This window comes from Etheostoma spectabile, unplaced genomic scaffold, assembly GCF_008692095.1.
Source record: "Etheostoma spectabile isolate EspeVRDwgs_2016 unplaced genomic scaffold, UIUC_Espe_1.0 scaffold433, whole genome shotgun sequence".
Taxonomy (NCBI): domain Eukaryota; kingdom Metazoa; phylum Chordata; class Actinopteri; order Perciformes; family Percidae; genus Etheostoma; species Etheostoma spectabile.
Genome location: NW_022605608.1, coordinates 609371 through 628549, shown reverse-complemented (window position 1 = coordinate 628549; position 19179 = coordinate 609371). Strand labels below are relative to the sequence as shown.

Below are 19179 nucleotides of genomic sequence, written 5' to 3'. Positions count from 1 at the left end.
TAGCTAACTCAGCTGTTAGCTAGCTATTTTAACTGTTAGCTAACTCAGCTGTTAGCTAACTATTTAACTGTTAGCTAAGATTTTAACTTTAAGTCAGTACTTTTAGCTGACTATTTCAACTTTTAGCTATATTTGGATGGATGGATAAATCTATGGATGGATGAATGTACAATGTAGTGAAAGTACTATAAAGTAGTGTAACTAATGTGTACAAGACTGTTTCCTGCTTCCCGTTTGATAACAGCACATTATCAGTAGATGTATTATTTAGATCAACATTATTTATTCAAGGACCATGAAGGAGTTTCTGGTCAGGGTGTTTTACATTTTTACAGGACACAACAGAATAAATAAAAGCTGAGAGAGTAGATTTGCACTCAATACCGTCTGCTTTAACTAATCAAAGTGCTTTGATTAGAAAAAGGTGTGAATCTCTGTCGGAGCCGACCTGGGCTCTAAACAAAAGGTCTCCCCTCGGTGAACAAGGAATGATGGTCATAAGGTCTGTGTTGGGAAAAGGTGAGGCTCTGAGTGCTTTATTCACATGGACCGCCACCTTTGTCTTTAGTGTTCCCTATTAAAAAGGCGTATCACTACTATCACATACTGTTAATAACTGCTCAGTGCAAAGCTATCAGTGAGGAGTATGGCTAATAATATGGATTTTAATACAGATTCTATAGATGTACATTTTCTAGACTTTGTCTGCATTTATTGTAGATAAAAGATAATTCCAACCAAATATCTGAATGGAAAATCCATTACACATTAGGATCACATACCTATTCCAGAGCACTGTAATCCATTTTATTTAGATCCATGCCCCCAATGTGCTCTGTCCTGTTAACATTTGCAAAGAAATAAGAACATCTTTTTCTAAGTTGAGTGAGAGTTAGTTAAGTCTATGGACATAAACACAGGACTTTGAGAGCTTAATACTATTACAGACAATAATATGTAATAATATGTACTGTATTTACAGGGCTTTAACAATACAGTGTGGGTATGTGGATCTAAACTAATGTTTTCTTTTATCCATCGCTTTCAATTTAACATTTAGATCTTTACAAAATTCAAATGAAGAAGGTGACATACCCCTTTAAGATTTTAGGAGGAAATGTATTAATTACCCTACTTCCTCTGTTTGATATTTCTCTACCTTTAAACGTCTCTGGTCTCCATTATTTCAGCTTTAGATCCTCTATTTGAACAAATGAAACCTTCATTCTGGCAACATCCTCTTTTTGCATGCTTTGATACAAGATTACAAAACATGAAGCACACATGAACTAGTGTTGTAAATTAATCATGCTGCAATTTCTAATGATATAGCATGTAGGTCATGATCTCTCAGTTATGTTTGGACATCTTCTGTAATCAGAGATAATGGGGTCTGCCTGATGGTGTTTTGTTTGGCGTATGACTCTCACTGAATGAAACAAAGGCTGTTGAAAAGAATTCAAATTGCCAGTGTGAGTGACGCAGTAAAGCTACAATGGAGTTGTGTTGTCTGTGCGACACACACACACACACACACACAACAGCAGCAGTCATGATTAAGAGCCTGTGTGGTCTCCAGTGACGTGCAGTTTTAGTAAATGATGACAAACCATCCTGCTTTAAGAGACCCCCGAGAGATATTTGGTCTCTTTGGGTCTTGGTGTGACCCAACACATGTCGAGACTTATGTGTAACTGTATGTAGCCTAACTGTAAGCCACAAATGAGTCTATTGCAAAACAATGGTGCCATTGTTGTCCGTTTAATTTAAAAAGAACTCCAGGTAAAGGACACCAAACCAAAACCCTAGGTCAAAAAGTACATGACCATAATAGTGCAATAAGGTCAATATAAATGTATGTTTTAGTGCCCCAGACACAACGTAAGTCCCTGTGGGGATATTATCTGCACACCACATATGTTTCTTAAGGGAGGACCAGCAGTCACTTTCCATCATGCACAGCCTGTAAAAAAAAAAGCAACACCCTTCAGTGACCAAACAGCACACAATGTTCTGCAGCAAGTCTGCAAAGGTCTGCTAGAAATGAAGTGGACTAGTCTAATTTTTATGACATGACAAAGATGTATAGAGAGGACAGGTCAGATGCGGCCAAACTCTCACTGAACGGAGTGGAGCGGAAAGGCATGTTTATGATGAATCTGTTGTGCAGTTCTCACTAGTTTTCCTGTTGGATGAAGGATATGAGACAATGGCACTATAAGATAAGATAAGATTACATTTTACTGACTGTTCACACAGAACATGTCCTTGCATCATCTGCTCCAGCAGTCATCTAGTAACATTAACAAACAGATGAGTGCTGCTGCATTTAGGTCCCCCCTGGTAATTTCAAAGACCAACTCCAGTACATAAGTATTATCAGCAAAATAGGCCCATACTTAAATATCAGAAGTAAAAAAAAAAAATGTTATTTTAGAATGCGAATTAAGTTAACTTTTACAAAATATGAATCAACTACTAAATTATTATGGATTAAGCTATACAGAAGTATATGAAGTAGTTGAAGATAGGTCCACCTTGACCAGCTGCACATTAATGCATCCATAAATGTGACCCAGTAATATTATGTAGAGGCTTTTATTCTGAAATGGGACATTCAGCATATTTTTATTGAGTGTAATCTGAGTACTTTTTCTACCTCTGTCAGTCACCAAAGCTGTCAAACTAATGTAGCTGGGGAAATGTAGCCTTTTTTTAGTTTTAACTACTTTCCTATCCTATCCTATTGATATGATGATAGCAAACAATGCACCATAATTAAAAAGGAAAAAAAAAAACATATAGTTATTGAATAAATCTTAACCTGAAAAAAACTGAAAACCTGTCAGTAGTAGGCCTAACTAGTAGCTATAGCTGTCAAATACATGTTTTGGAGTAAAAAAAAAAAAAAAATTACCCTAAAATGTCATGGAGTATAAGTATAAAGTAGCATAAAATAGTACAAATATCAAATAAAACAGCACTTGGGTAAATTAACCTTTGTGGACAACATACAATATTTACGTTATCTAAAGCTTTATCAATAATAGTTAAACAGTTGTACTTTTTTTATTTTTATTCACAATTTTTATATATTTTAAATTATTTGTTTTATTATTTTGTATCCTGTTATTTCATGTATATTCGGTACGTGTGCTGCTTCAACTCTGGAATTTCCCATTTGTTTGGAAAATAAAAATCGATCTATTCATCTTTGGTGTGGTAAATTAGGGGAAATCCGAATCATAACCTACTGTTTGGTCCCAGCCATTAGAGCCACTTACCAACTACCAACAAGTAGCCAAATCAGGGAAAGTCCGGACTTTACCGAGTCAACATGACGGTCACGTGATCACCTCATTGTAATTTTAGACTTTCCGGGAATACCTGAACGCATCATAGAGCCAGCGCAAAGTCCAACGGGCAGGACGGTAGATGTGAAAGTGACAGAGTCGAGCTCGCGCTGAAAACAAACGCGTGTGAAGAAAAAAATAAAAAAAATAAAAAAATTAAACAAGGAAATCGCGAAACGTTGCACGGACCAGTTTCGGGGTAAACTACAAGGTGGAACATTAAAACCACAGAGCTGGTATGCTGTGTTTCCTGTTACAACAGTAGGCTACACTTGAGTCGCACAGCTGTAAATGCATTGGATCGGGTGAGACAAACTGCAAGAGACGTGACAGACATGGTAAGTCAAAATAACTCTCCAATGGGCTAAAAACTGGGCTCATGACTTACAACTTCGATAAGAACAGAAAGAGAGAAGAGAGGGAACTTTAGTTTTTTATGTATATGACCCTTCATAATCAGCGGGCAAAGTCCCTTAAAACAGCCTAATAGTGAGTAAAGGGAATAGGTAACTTATAGCTGCTGTCAACTGATGTTTTCCATTTTAAATGAGGAGTATTACCCAGTAAATAACCAAACTGAGATTCAAATGCAGTTGTACTTAGTTGGAAACAGCATATGAGTTATGATATATGATGAGTATATCTGTACAGTGTTGATCTGGAGTAAGTAAAATCATGAAGGGAGTCTACCCAGGGTGAGTTTTTGAGCGTTAGGTGTGAAGAAAGAGCAGATAGGTGCATATGAAATAGCTTGCTCAAATAAAATACAAATGATGTTTTCTAGGTCCTTTCATGCATGTCTTATCTTTTCAAGATGAAGCCAGCTCATTAAGTCATGAATTAAGAATGCATTTTTGGCTGTCAAAAACAGCATGGGTGACTAATAACCTTCATACATGCTCTCCTTGAATGTTCTTGAACTTATCACATGATTTTACTATTGAGAGATATTACTAGCTAACAAGACATCCATTGTGTTCACATACAACACTGTAATAAGCAGGTCGTAACCTGATGTGTGTGAGCTTTCCCTGTATAATGCCAGGTATATTAATGCAGGCAGGAGTGAGGGAGCGAGGGAAGGAAGGAAGCAAGGAGGGGAACTGGAATGGGCAGCAGTTCCTGTGTGTCGCCAGCTGAATTTTAAACACAGACTATTGTTCAACTACTATTTGGACGGCCAAAGCCAAGATAACTGGGCTTTTAGGGCATCCATGAATCAGTATCCGCCAGGCATTGATACTACTTTTACTATTCTCAGCCTACAGAGGACTTGTACACATAGTGTCAGTTTGAACAGGAAATGAGACTGAATAATGAAATCAAGATGCAGAGGGCATACTTGTTTTGTTTTGTTCTATCTGTCGGTTTCCTGTTGCTGTCAACTTATGAGATGTCGGCTTCCTCTCATGGCGCCGAGGACAGCCGTGAACCTGTCAAGATACAATTTGCTTAGAGGTCAAACCACCCTCTAAATATCCTGCTCCTGGTTTCTCATCAATTTGTAGGTAACCCTGTTGTTGTTGTTTTTGCCCTTGGGTGCCGCCCTTTTCCTCCTGGCAGAGGATAGTGTAAACAGCTGCTGCTAGAATATATCCTTCATAATCTGGGAAAACCTGTCCTTCTTCTTTTTTAAAGTTTCATATATCGTTTCACTTTTTAGCTTTAGCCCCAGTGCCGAGTAAAGTACGTTTAATGTAAAAAACATGTCACACAGGACTGTGGCTGTGTTTATTAAACAGCCACAAGTCTGATCTCTATCAGGCAGACAAAGGTTGGATTATTTTCAGTTGGAAGCCTGTTTGGAATACAAGCTGTAAGATTTTTATTTGATTTCCCTTTTTTTTCAAGGAATAACAGATATGAGAATCTAATGTTAGAAAGGAACTAAAACAGTATTTACCAAACGGAGGTATTCATTAGCACAAAACACCAATCAGAGTACCTTCAACACTGCTATTGACTACATGGTCTCTAAGAACTCACAATACATATATATATTTAAAAAAACAATGGTTAAAATCAAAGCTGAGCTATCCTTATAAAAACTCCAAAAACACTGGATCCTTCATTTCCCATAATGCAATTAATAGCATCTTTTCATTAAACTCTCCCTGCCGGCCAAGTAAACGCCCACGACTTTTAAATCCCACGACCCCAGTTTGTAACGCAGGCCTGATGACATCATCAGGGGGGTTGTTCGGACTCCAGAGCCACGGAAGACAATAAATCATGAGTTCCCAGGTTGAATAGTACTCCAAATGAATACTACACTGACCTTTATGTGTACAATTGGTGGCATTGTGCAGAAAATATTTTCTAAATCTCAGAAAGACAAAAATATTGCGGCTAAATTTGTTTTAATCACATATTTTACAAAAAGGACTGTGGCAATAATGACATTCAAAGTCAGTAGGAACTCAATTTCAATGTCATCAAATATTAGAAATGCAAATCTGAATATTAAAGGTCCTATGACATGGTGCTCTTTGGATGCTTTTATATAGACCTTAGTGGTCCCCTAATACTGTATCTGAAGTCTCTTTTATATAGACCTTAGTGGTCCCCTAATACTGTATCTGAAGTCTCTTTAATGTAGACCTTAGTGGTCCCCTAATACTGTATCTAAAGTCTCTTTTATGTAGAGCTTAGTAGTCCCCTAATACTGTATCTGAAGTCTCTTTTATGTAGACCTTAGTAGTCCCCTAATACTGTATCTGAAGTCTCTTTTCCAAAATTCAGCCTTGGTGCAGAATTACAGCCACTAGAGCCAGTCCCACAATGAGCTTTCCTTAGTATGTGTCATATCTGAGTCTGAAGCTTTTGAGGAGGAGAGGGGGGGGGGGGCAAGGGGGAGGCTGGGGGTGTGGACTTGACCAACTGCCACTTTGCTCGTTTGAAAGCCATGATGTCTCTCTCTCATGGGTGGGCCAAATTCTCTGCGCGGGAAAAGAAAAGAAAGGGGGGGAGGTAACCTTTCCCCTTATGACATCATAAGGAGCAAGATTTCAGATCGGCCCATCTGAGCTTTCATTTTCTCAAAGGCAGAACAGGATACCCACTGCTTGGTTTACACCTATCGCCATTTCTAGCTACTGCGGGACCATAGGCAGGTTGGGGGTCGTACTGTATATTAATGTTTAAGAAAAACTTAAAAAATAAAAAATTTATTCCATAGGACCTTTAAAGGGTTATTTTTGTTTTTGTTTTTTCAACCTGGACGCTATTTCACCAATGCATTTTTGATGGATGTGAAAAATAATCTTTGAAATTGGTCCAGTATTGAGCAAGAACACAGGGACAGACCGCCACGAACCGAGCCGCAGTGTAATCAAACCACTGAAAATCTTTCAGATAACACCAGCCAATAATTTCTCTACTCCAAAACAACAAACTCCCTGAATGCCCTTCACCCGACTTATGTTCAAGATGACAAGTGGTGACCTCCTGAGATTGACAATGTTGTCTGACACTTTTAATAACTATCGGAGCCTGTCCGTGGCAAAAACAGTTACTTTAAGTCAACAACAAAAAATCACGGGCGCACAATTGCCCCATTAGGTTACATTGCACCCGAGTTTGTGGCGGCCTGGTCACTGTGTTTCTCGCTCAATACTGGACCAATTTCAACGATTTTTGTTCACATCAGTCTATTAGACAGAAATGCATGGGAGATAGGGTCCAGGTGGCAAAAAACTAATCAAACCAAACCAAAATCACCCTTAAAGTGAGGATTATTCCCAAGAAACAAAAACTGGCCCTGGATAAAGTTAGAGCACATAAGTCCCTGCCGTGTCCCAAATGACTGAGTGAATCCACATTAAGTCTCACTCTTTAACCATGCTGTGTGTGCTGTTTGGACAGGAGAATGGGAAGGACCGCCTGCAGCAGACCCAGGACGATGTGGAGGAGGTGAAGGTTATCATGTTGGACAACCTGAACAAAGTCGACGAGAGATCTGGAAAACTGGGAGAACTGGAGGACAGGACTGATGAGCTGCTTGCAAAGGTAACCAGGGGAAGATCCAAGAAGCTGTTTAAGTGGAAAATAATCATTACATAGCATCACACCCCACTATTTTAACTTTAGTGTTCTCTGTGGAAGTCTCTGGATTGAATGGATAATGTAAATTACTGGAGAAAATGGCACGCATGAAGTGTTTCCACAAGCGTCCAGGGGATTAAAACAAGGAAATGTCATAATTGATGTCTGTAAATACCCCATAGGTGGAGCTGTAGAGGAAAACAAATGTACAATTTACATCCTGATTGTGTTTTAAGGTGCTATTTATAGAAAGGCATTTCCTATTGTTTTCCTAAGATGAATGAAGCGAGCTGGTCCCTGGGTACGACAGAGTGAGTCCAGGACATGCCACGAGGCCAATGTCCATCCGGCATTGGACAAGCGGGTTACATGGTTCTCACATTGCCCCTTTGGTTAGTCTTACATCTTAAATCACACTGTTGAGCAGTTCTCAACTAAAAAACTAAGAAAGCGAACAGACAGACAACTCAACTGAAAGTTCAAGAACCACTTGGATACACTATGGGATAGTCTTGCATTGCCAGACTTCCACCGCGCTGCGGAAGGGGATCTGGCTAGTCCAGCGTGGGAGAGAAACATGCTCTGGTTTATTGGCATTTCTTTAAACCAATCCCAATTGACTTGGGTGGCGCTAAGCGCCGGACAGAGCCACGGTGCCACTGCAAAATAGCCTCGGGAAGGAACATAAAGACTATGAATTGCTTGGCCAGAAACATGACTCCAAATGAATGCTAATGTTGTATTTAGAGATGAAAATGGATGTTGAATGAAAATAAAATGATGGCTTAATGTGGGGTTAGGATATTGTCATAAACTGGTAAATATGATTAGTTTTTTTTCATCTTGGGCACGGATTATCACAAAGTGTATCCAAGGGCTCATTGACCTTATATATTTTTTGTTTTTTGTGACCAAAGTTTTTATTAAAAGATTACAATCAGTACGTGGAGACATGAGAATATGTCACAGGACAAACAAAAAAAAAGAAAGAAAGAGTGGAAGGAGGGAAACACAACAAAAACACGACAGCAAGAGCGACGTCCGCAAGCTCACAAACAACACACACAGAAATAAACATACACAAACACACACACACACACACACAAGCAGACAGACACACAGACAGAAACCAGATAAGGGACCAAATATGCGCAAAAAGAGGCAAGAAGGCCGCAGCACCAGCCTACAGCGTGGGCTTCAATGAGTCCGACATTTTTATTGTTTTATAGTTATTTATAGTTCTTTGAGAACTGCTCAACAGTGGGATGTAACATGGACCAAAGTCAGGTAGTAACTATTTGTGGTTACCCATTTCATATAACAATCCATTTGATAATTTGTTAATTAAGTTAACCATGGTGTCAAAAGCATGCCTGCTCACAATCCATGTTGTCACAAAGTGGATCCCTGTGTTCCACTGTGTACGACTAAAACCTCAGTTTGCTCTTTTAGTTCTAAGAAACAGTGTGAGGTAACACTGGCCAACGGGGCAACGTGGGAACTATGTGACCTCCAGACCCACTTACAGAAAGAGAAAGTACGGAAACAACTAAGAAATGTATACATTTGGATTGGTTATGTTTTCTTAATAAGCCTTTGGATGATTTAAATAAGTTAGTATGCAGGCGAATAAATTCATCCCATCTTTGCGTACAGTATGTTCTGTGTGTTCAAGACTATCAGACATTTAAAAGCAATGTAATGTAATGTAACATATTCTATTTGTGTATTTTCTCCCTAGTGTAAAACCTTTGAAAAGACCACCTACAAGGTGAAGCAAAAGAAAAGATGGGAGAACAAGAAGATGAAAGTGGTGTTTATTGGCATCGGAGTGGCAGCTGGACTTATCGTTCTTGGACTTATAATCTTTGCCATTGTTGGGTAAAGATAAAAGGTCCAGGAAAAGAGGAATGCAAACTATGGGACTCTAGCATTACGCCTAACTGCTCAGTCTGTGATATTTCTGTGTTTTAGGATATTTATGGGAGCTGTGGCCCCACTCTTTATTAATGTACGTCTTCAGTCGATATGGTACCATTGATTGCTTGGCTGCTTTTTTAAAATAACTTTTCAAAGGTCATGTCTCCGCTTGGGCATCACTTCACCACTTCATTTAAACCAAACATGATTAGGCTGTTGCTTTTGTACAATTTGTTTTTATATTCATTTGAAGACCACCGCTCAGAGGAACAGATAACTGGTGTCAGTGGTCGCCGAACTGACAGAATCCAATTCACCAATAAGTCAATCGATTATTCCAGTCAACTGTCAGCGCAAGAAGACAGAGGAAAAAAACAGAACAGATGTTAAACTTGGTGAATATATGCAGCTTCAAATTGGAAAGAATGAACTGATGTACATAAAATCTCATCTGTTAAAAATGAAATGTTGTCTGTATCATTAAAATGTGTTTAAAGTTGCAAAAGACTATCACATTTGTTGACTGAAATAAGATTTATCGAATTAGATGAATAAACTTCAAAAAGTTTAGGAATTCTCATCGATACTGGTTCTATTCATCAGTATGACGTGTGTAAGATGTGCATAGAAAACAGATTCATCTTTAGAACTTACATTTTTGTGTTATGTTTGTCAAATGATCAATCTGAAAACAAGTCTAACTCTGTGCACACACTTTGACTTCATACCAAAATCCAAACTACTAGCAACTGCATGTTATTTAATCTGTAGCCAATACCGCTCACATAGAAACAGTATTTAGAGCCTAAACGTTCTATATTGTTGTTTAGAAGCAAGAAGAAAAAGTGAGCCTGGAACTCTTTTAATTTAGTGCAGTTAATCTGCAGTGTCAGTAGAAAATACCGGAATGGACAGTGAGCCCTGCTGGTCAATGTGTGTACTGCAGATAAATATGCAGTACAGAGCAAAAACCCAGGTTCCAATTATCAGATATAAAGTGGGGAAAAAGTATTTGAACACCCTGCTATTTTGCAAGTTCTCCCACTTAGAAATCATGGAAATTGTTATCGTAGGTGCATGTCCACTGTGACAGACATAATTTAAAAAAAACAAATCCAGAAATCACAATGTATGAGTTTTTTAACTATGATACAGCTGCAAATAAGTATTTGAACACCTGTCTATCAGCTACTATTCTGACCCTCAAAGACCTGTTAGTTTGCCTTCAAAATGTCCACCTCCACTCCTTTTATTATCCTAAATTAGATGCACCAGTTTGAGGTTGTTAGCTGCATAAAGACACCTGTCCAACCCTTACAATCAGAAAAAAACAACTACTAACATGGCCAAGACCAAAGAGCTGTCCAAAGACACTAAAGACAAAATTGTACACCTCCACAAGGCTGGAAAGGGCTACGGGGAAATTGCCAAGCAGCTTGGGGAAAAAAGGTCCACTCAATCATTAGAAAATGGAAGAAGCTAAACATGACTATCAATCTCCCTCAAACTGGGGCTCCATGCAAGATCTCACCTCTTGGGGTCTCAATGATCCTAAGAAAGGTGGGAAATCAGCCCAGAACTACACGGGAGGAGCTGGTCAGTGACCTGAAAAGAGCCATGTATTGCAAGATTTTGGGGAACAACCTCCTTCCCTCAGTTAGAGCATTGAAGATGGGCTGAGGCTGGGTCTTCCAACATGACAATGACCCGAAGCACACAGCCAGAATGACCAAGGAGTGGCTCTGTAAGAAGCATATCAAGGTTCTGGCGTGGCCTAGCCAGTCTCCGAACTTAAACCCAATAAAAAAATCTTTGGAGGGAGCTCAAACTCCGTGTTTCTCAGCGACAGCCAAGAAACCTGACTGATCTAGAGAAGATCTGTGTGGAGGAGTGGGCCAAAATCCCTTTTGCAGTGTGTGCAAACCTGGTGAAAAACTACAGGAAAAGTATGACCTCTGGAATTGCAAACAAATAAAGGGCTACTGTACCAAATATTAACATTGATTTTCTCAGATGTTCAAATACTTATTTGCAGCTGTATCATACAAAAAAAATAGTTAAAAAATCATACATTGTGATTTCTGGATTTCTTTTTTTGGATTATGTCTCTCACAGTGGACATGCACCTACGATGACAATTTCAGACCCCTCCATGATTTCTAAGTGGGAGAACTTGCAAAATAGTAGGGTTTTCAAATACTTATTGACCTCACTGTAGCTCAAAAAAGTGATAATATACATAAACAACACACAATACACAATACAAAATAACCAATTGTAGAAAAAAGTTCAAGGTATCAAAGCTCAAATCTAATTGAAAGCCAGCGAATAATAGTGGGTTTCAGCAGTCTGACATGTTCTTATATGAATCTGTAAACTATTCCAGAGGTTTGGAGCACCCATGCGCTGAAAATGCTCGGTCACCTTTATTTTTCAACCTGGATCTGGGCACATCGAGGAGCATCTGATTGGAAGACCTCAATGCTTTGACAGGTGTGAACGTGTAAAAGCTCAGATAAATAAGAAGATGACAACCCATTTAAAATCTTGAAAACAAGCAATACAATTTTAAAATCAATCCTGAAACAGAGAGGAAGCTAGTGGAGCAAGGCCAAAACTGGTGGAATGTGGTCACGCTTTTTGGTCCCGGTTAAAAGTTGAGCGGTTGCCTTCTGGACTAACTGTAAACGATGACGGGATGACTGATTCAATCCAACATACAAAGAGTTACAGTAGTCTAAGTGAGACATATTAAATGCATGTATGACTCTTTCAAAGTCTTTGCGTAGCAGGTAGGGCTTGACCTTAGCCAAAAATCTCAGCTGGAAGACACTAGTTTTCACATCAGAACTCACCTGTTTGTTAGATTTAAAAGCACTGTCAAAAATCCCACTCAGGTTCTTAGTACAAGGACAAATGTGTGAAACTAAAGTACCAAGCACATCTGCACAGGCATTAAAATCTTCAGCACGACCAAACACAACAATTTCAGTCTTATTGTCGTTGAGACAGAGAACATTCTGATCCAACCACATTTTGAGATCTCTCAAGCAGTTCAGCAAAGGCTGAAGTGTGTCCTTATCATTTTTTACAAGCAAGTAGATTTGTACATCATCTGCAAAACAATGGAGCAAAATGTTGGGTTGTTGTTTTTTTTCAAACGGAACCTAAGGGCAGCATGTACAGAGAAAGAGCATGGGTCCCAAAATGGAACCTTGGGGTACCACGCAGGAAATAGGGGCAGCAAATGAAGAGCAATTCCGAAGGTGGACAGCCAAGATCCTATGTATCAAGTAAGATTCAAATCATTTTAGGGATATGCCCGTAATGCCAACACTTTTTTAAATTGGGATAAAAGGATAGAGTGGTTGACAGGGTTGAAGCAGCAGTCAAATCTAAAAGCCCTAAAACAGAAGATTTCCCTGAGTCAACCACAAAGAGGTTGTTATAGACTCTTAGAAGGGCAGTTTCAGTACTGTGGCGGGGCTTAAAACCAGTCTGAAACTTTTCATAAATACTAAAATCATTTAAATATGTTGAAAGAATCTCTCCAAGACTTAGAAAGAAAAGGAAAGTTTAGAAATAGGTCTAAAATTAGAGAAAACTGAAGGATCCAAATTTTTCTTATTTAACAGTGGTTGCACAACAGCTATATAATAACATAATACTATTTTATCCCAGTACCCTTGCACTACGCACATTTAAATAATTGTATTGATCTCTTCATTGCACTCATGCCTCTATATTGTTTCTGTTTAGAGTATGTATATATTGTGTATATATTAGTGTGTATATTTCTGTTTTGGTTGATACGTATGTGTAAGCACAGTGTGAGTAACAATGCTCCAAAGACAAATTCCTTGTATGTGTCCTCATACCTGGCGAATAAAGCTGATTCTGATTCTGATTCTGATGTTAAAAAAACCATGGCATGAAAATGTCACTTCATGAGGTTTTTTAACATTAATATGCGTTCCCCCAGCCTGCCTATAGTCCCCCAGTGGCTAGAAATAGCAATAGATGTAAACCGAGCCCTGGGTATCCTGCTCTGCCTTTGAGAAAATGAAAGCTCAGAAGGGCGTTCTCTATTTTGGGAAGGAGACTTCAGATACAGTATTAGGGGACTACTAAGCATCCAAAGCGCACCATGTCATGGGACCTTTAAAAGCAGCTGGAACACACCCTGAGCAGAAAGATGCATTAACCAAGGATAAAATACTAGACCCAACAGTGTAAAAAACATCTTTTAGTAAGCATGCAGGGATACCGTCCAGCAGGCAGTTTGCAGGACAAAGCTACTTAACTATTTCAGGGAGAATGTGTAATGAAACTGGCTCAAACTGCTGAAAGGCAGCCGGGGTCACTGGGAAAAGCAGGGGATGAAAAACTCAGACCAGCAATTTTATCAATGAAGTGTTTCAAGAAGTTTTTACACAACAATGTGGACGGCACAGCACAGCACAGTCAGTTTCACACGGGTTGTTGAGAGAGTTAAACACTTTAAAAAGAACCTGAGGCCTCTGGGTGTTATTAGCCACCAGGTGAGATTAAAAAAATGAGTTTTAGTAGATTTAACTACTCCCTGGTGTTCATGAAATGTGTCCTGTAAAATTTGATATGACACTTGGAGTTTGTCCTTTTTCCACTTTCTCTCAGCTTTTCTAAAGGCACTATGTAACGTTATATATATATATATATTATCAACTCACTGTTTACTGAGCGGCTTACTGACAGTGTGTGAAAGCTTTTCAAATGAATCTGAATCCATATATTGGAATGGCACTATGTCACAAGAGGTGCATGTGGTCTGAGAAGATAATAACCATACTTACCAGCCACAACAGCGACCAGGAGGACGTATCTTCATCTTGCCAGGTGTCTGTCTGTCTGTCTGTCTGTCTGTCTGTGGACAGATTTTGTCACCACGCCAGCGTCACAACCAAGCCCCAGGTGTGTAGTTGAGATCAAAATGAAGACCAAGTTTGAAGATTGGTGATCCTAGCAAGGGCCCTAGAAGTAGGGGGGGGGGTAGGAAGCAGATAAGGGGCCATTGGCCTCTTCAACTTTACGCCTTTGGCCCGATTTGGCATTGCAGCTAGTGTGATCCCAACACAAGATGGTCTTGAGTTATTATTTTCATAACCAGAATGTCAGTCTCTGAGAAGGATCATTGAGAACCCCTCTGCCCGTAGTCCTTGGGCAGGTATAACAATAAATATGCAATGCAAGTGAAGTACAAAACATAAGTATACAATTTTACTAACACATCCACAGCTAATTTACAATAATACGCAAGCAGCCATTCCCATGTCCTGAAACCTGTCCCTCCAGCCATTCACATAAGTGTGCAATCCGAATCCTAACCCCTCCCAACACACACACACACACACACACACACACACACACACACACACACACACACACACACACACACACACACACACACACACACACACACACACACACACACACACACACACACACACACACACTCTAATAAATAGATGTGTACAAGTTTGTTGTGACAATATCCAGCGTGAACCTTGTTTTGTTCGGTACATCTAATGAAGGGAATCCAGGTGACTGGAACCTTAGGGTTATTGAGAGACCATGTTTCACTCCACTACATTTTTGGGTGTGGTAATGTGTCACCTAGAGGAAAATTACAAAAAAAAAAATCATACTTAGAGATGCTGTTCAGCTCCACTGTGACCATTTCTGTGGACTTTAACAAATACAGTAATACTTCTGACAAGGATAGAGGCATAAGTTCTGAGTCTCTGTTTTTTTGCATTAGAAACACAACTGTTGGTCATCATAGCATAAATCTATCCTAAGCTCAATTATTGTTATTTTAAAGGAAATTAATACATTTTTTGTTCAGGTGTGACTTTACACTGGATTTAGCCAAAATATTCCACTGACAAGGCCTTGTGAAAAGATGATATCTACTTCCAACTTCACTTCGAACAGAATATTGTGTAGTAACATTACTATTTTCATTTACAAAATGAACATATTGCAATTCATGGCTTTTGTAACACTTACTGCAGTTCTCTAAAGCAAATCTGAACCCTTCGATCTCAAATCTGCAAAAAAAAGAATGAAAGTAATGTCTTATCTTTCATCTATCTAACGGTAATACGTAACACACGGTACAAATTAATGATAATTATGTAATTCTCAACTTTGTTTTTTGCAAAAACATGACACTGAAAACACTTCTAGTGCCTTTTGTTTAGAAGTCCTAAACCAACAGTTTTGGTTTGACATCCACATTTCGGTCCCTTGAAAGCTTGCCAACTTCAAAAAATTAACTTTGAAACTAAAGGTTGAACTTGCTCACATTATATTAATATAATTTTAAATTTGTGTAAAAACAAAAAAAAAGCGCTAAATAATGTAATGCATGTCCCCGAGATCTTCAGGTGTTTTCTTCTATTTCAGAAGGCTCTCTGCATTTTTGAAAATATCCACATTTACAGAGATTTATTTGTACATATATAGGGTTAGGGTGCTCCTTTTTATTTTGCTATTTCATTTTATTTAGCTCGTCATGTATGAAAGTGTTTATTTATTGATTACATTAAAAGAGGTATTGTTGTTGTTGTTGTTGTTGTTGTTGTTGTTGTTTTTTGTTTGTTTACATGAAACTGGATTTTATTATTATCTTCATTGGTTGAATCCTCAAATACAACGTTAGACAAAAACATCAATATTTCAAATATCATGTATTTGTATATATATGCATATGTATATATTATCTGTAAACCTTACAAACATATTCAAAACTTTTTGGCATCAGGAAAGAAAAACAAAAAAACAAAACAAAAAAAAAACAGAAAAAAACATTTCTATCCAGTGAATATTTTAGAGTAGCTTGAAAAAAAGGACATATACATACACACACATGTATATACAAATAAATACATTTAGAACAGTGGATTAAAACATAAACATCAAAGGTATTGTTGTTGTTGTTGTTGTTGATTTAAAGAAAAAGGGGTCGCGTAGCACTCGTGACCCGGAAGTGACATCTACAAGTTCTTCCTGCATCAAGACCGGCAAGATGGCAGCGGACACGCAGGTCTGTGCGGCTGTTCTTTAACATTAGACTACCGTCTTACCAAAAAGGCTTTCAAGTGGGGTAGACGCAGAATTCGTGGTGTCTTTACTACCGCTTTGAGAACATATTGGTGTGTTTTGGCATGCAATGAGACACAAAGGCAGACTTCAACAACAGCTAGCGAGCAGGCTGTTAGCTCAGTGCTGCGTGCGTCGCCTCAGTGGGACTTCACGAGACTCATAGCCTCAGACTGAGCTGCTGCTACAGCTAACGTCTTCTGTCCACGGTGGGAGGCGAGCTGAAGCTCTACGTAGATAGTGCTGACTTGTAAAGTGACTTGTCAGGGGTTTAAATCTCCTGCCGTTAACGTCATTTGGTCTGAATTCCTTAAATTACGCAGACGAGCCTTTTCTGTGACTATTCATTAAGCCACGCCCTCCATAAGTAGTAGTCATTAGTTAACTGATACGTTGAGTGCAGTACATACGCAGTAGTTATCGTGGTAGATGACACAGGTATAATATTGCCTGTGTTAGTTATAAGGTAGTTATATTAATAGTTTTAAAATCGAGGCCTTCAGAGATTACTGGCGAGCAGTTGTCAAAAAACCTTTCTTCCTTTTTCTAATTTCTCTGCGTTACACAGTTCACCCTGTAAAATTTCAGCCAAAACCTAAAACTGACACACACACTCCTTCTTCGAAGGCTTAACGTGCAGTCCCAAATATGAATTGACAGTCGTGTAACTAGAACTCAGATGATTAGTTGATTTGTCAATCAACAGAAAGTAAATTCCTCAATTACCAATGCCAAGTATCCACTAGGTCCAAATTCTATAATGTATATACTAAATGTGACTATTGCTCTAGGTTTCAGACACACTGAAGAAGTTTGCTGTAAAAGTGACCACAGCCAGTGTGAAAGAGCGCAAGGACATATTCGGGGAGCTCAAACGGTGTATAAAGGGCAAAGGTGAAGGATTTTGGTTTTGTTCAGTTTTCTACACTATTTTTATAAAGTGCTACATTCAAAACTAATGCTTCTTTAAAATATCTCTTTTAGAGTTACCAGAGCCTGCCGTCAAAGGACTATGCAAGCTCTTCTGTCTCACTCCAAACCGATATCGGTAGGTGAATGTAATAACTTTCAGCCACACAAAAACATAAACACACTCTTAAAGGTCCCATGCTATGGTGCTCTTCGGATGCTTTTATGTAGCCCTTAGTGGTTCCCTAATACCATATCTGAAGTCTCTTTTATATAGACCTTAGTGGTTCCCTAATACCATATCTGAAGTCTCTTTTATATAGACCTTAGTGGTTCCCTAATACTGTATCTAAAGTCTCTTTTACATAGACCTTAGTGGTTCCCTAATACTGTATCTAAAGTCTCTTTTACATAGACCTTAGTGGTTCCCTAATACTGTATCTAAAGTCTCTTTTATATAGACTTTAGTGGTTCCCTAATACCGTATTTGAAGTCTCTTTTATATAGACCTTAGTGGTCCCCTAATACTGTATCTAAAGTCTCTTTTACATAGACCTTAGTGGTTCCCTAATACTGTATCTAAAGTCTCTTTTATATAGACCTTAGTGGTTCCCTAATACTGTATCTAAAGTCTCTTTTACATAGACCTTAGTGGTTCCCTAATACCATATCTGAAGTCTCTTTCCATAAATTCAGCCTTGCTGCAGAATTACAGCCACTAGAGCCAGTCCCACAATGAGCTTTTCTTAGGATGTGCCATTTCTGAGTCTGTAGCTTTTGAGGAGGAGAAGGGGGGTCAAGGTGGAGGCTGCGGGTGTGGCCCCCGACCAACTGCGTTTGAAAGCCATGGTGTCGCTCTCTGATTGGTGGGCCAAATTCTCTGGACGGGCAAAGCAGAGAAAGGGGAGGTAACCTTGCCCCTTATGAGGTCGTAAGGGTCAAGATCCCATATCTGCCCATCTGATCTTTCATTTTCTGAAAAGCAGAGCAGGATACCCAGGGCTCGGTTTACACCTATCACCATTTATAGCCACAGGGGGACCATAGGCAGGCTGGGGGAACGCATATTAATGTTAAAAAAACTCATAAAGTGACATTTTGATGCCATGGGCAGGGCTTTAAGTATTCTGGCACCGTGCCAGATCTCTATCATGCAGCCGTGAGGTAAAAAAAAAAAAATATATATATTTGGGTACTTGCATGCTGTTTTTTTTTTTATGCACTGGGTTTAACCAATCATCAAACTTCCACCTACCAATGAAACAAGTTCTAGCCAATCAGATGGAAAGTAGGGTGGGTCTTTGCCAAAAAGCAAGAGTGCGGTGTGGTCTCCCGGAGACACAGATATGTATACACAGATTTGTAGATACAGCCTTAGTTCAGAAAGGAGTTAAAACCAAATGGCGCTGGGCATGAATAAGAGGACAAGAGGAAAAGGGTGGAGACGGAAAGCCGTTAGGCGTGTAGCACTTGGTGCCTGATATTGAGGGAAGGAAGCTACTCACTCGACGACAGCAGCGGTAAGCAAGTGCTTGCTAGCTTCGGTCCGTGCACTCTGTCATACGAGTTGGTTACCTGCAGCCACGACTACCGCTGCGCCTTCGCTGACCGGCCGTGTTTGTGATACAAACAATGCATGTGTGCACGTTCGTAGCGGAACAATGGCCACTGTGTAAACGCTATCTGTCGCCCAAACTGCCTTGGCAACGCTGTCTGTTTGGAATTAGCATGGCCGTTATTTAAACATAACGGCCTTGTCCCAGAGTTAAGACGTCTTGCTATATTAGATTAGATTAGATTCAACTTTATT

The 19179-nt window shown here is 39.2% G+C and overlaps 2 protein-coding genes across 2 annotated transcripts in view; both read left to right on the top strand.

The window, feature by feature from the left end:
- Positions 1-3409: 3409 nt before the first annotated feature.
- On the top strand, positions 3410-9813 carry LOC116686674 (vesicle-associated membrane protein 5). Its single transcript, XM_032511712.1, has 3 exons — positions 3410-3691; positions 7218-7361; positions 9139-9813. Exons 1-3 carry the CDS (start codon positions 3689-3691, stop codon positions 9280-9282), a joined length of 291 nt encoding a protein of 96 aa, XP_032367603.1. The 5' UTR covers positions 3410-3688; the 3' UTR covers positions 9283-9813.
- Positions 9814-16347: 6534 nt separating this feature from the next.
- The window catches only part of LOC116686651 (eIF-2-alpha kinase activator GCN1), a 42367-nt gene continuing 39535 nt past the window's right edge, over positions 16348-19179 (top strand). Inside the window, exons 1-3 of the mRNA XM_032511669.1 lie at positions 16348-16404; positions 17252-17354; positions 17445-17508. Coding sequence (XP_032367560.1) covers positions 16387-16404; positions 17252-17354; positions 17445-17508 — 185 coding nt within the window. The 5' untranslated portion in view covers positions 16348-16386. The remainder of the gene's footprint in view (positions 16405-17251; positions 17355-17444; positions 17509-19179) is intronic.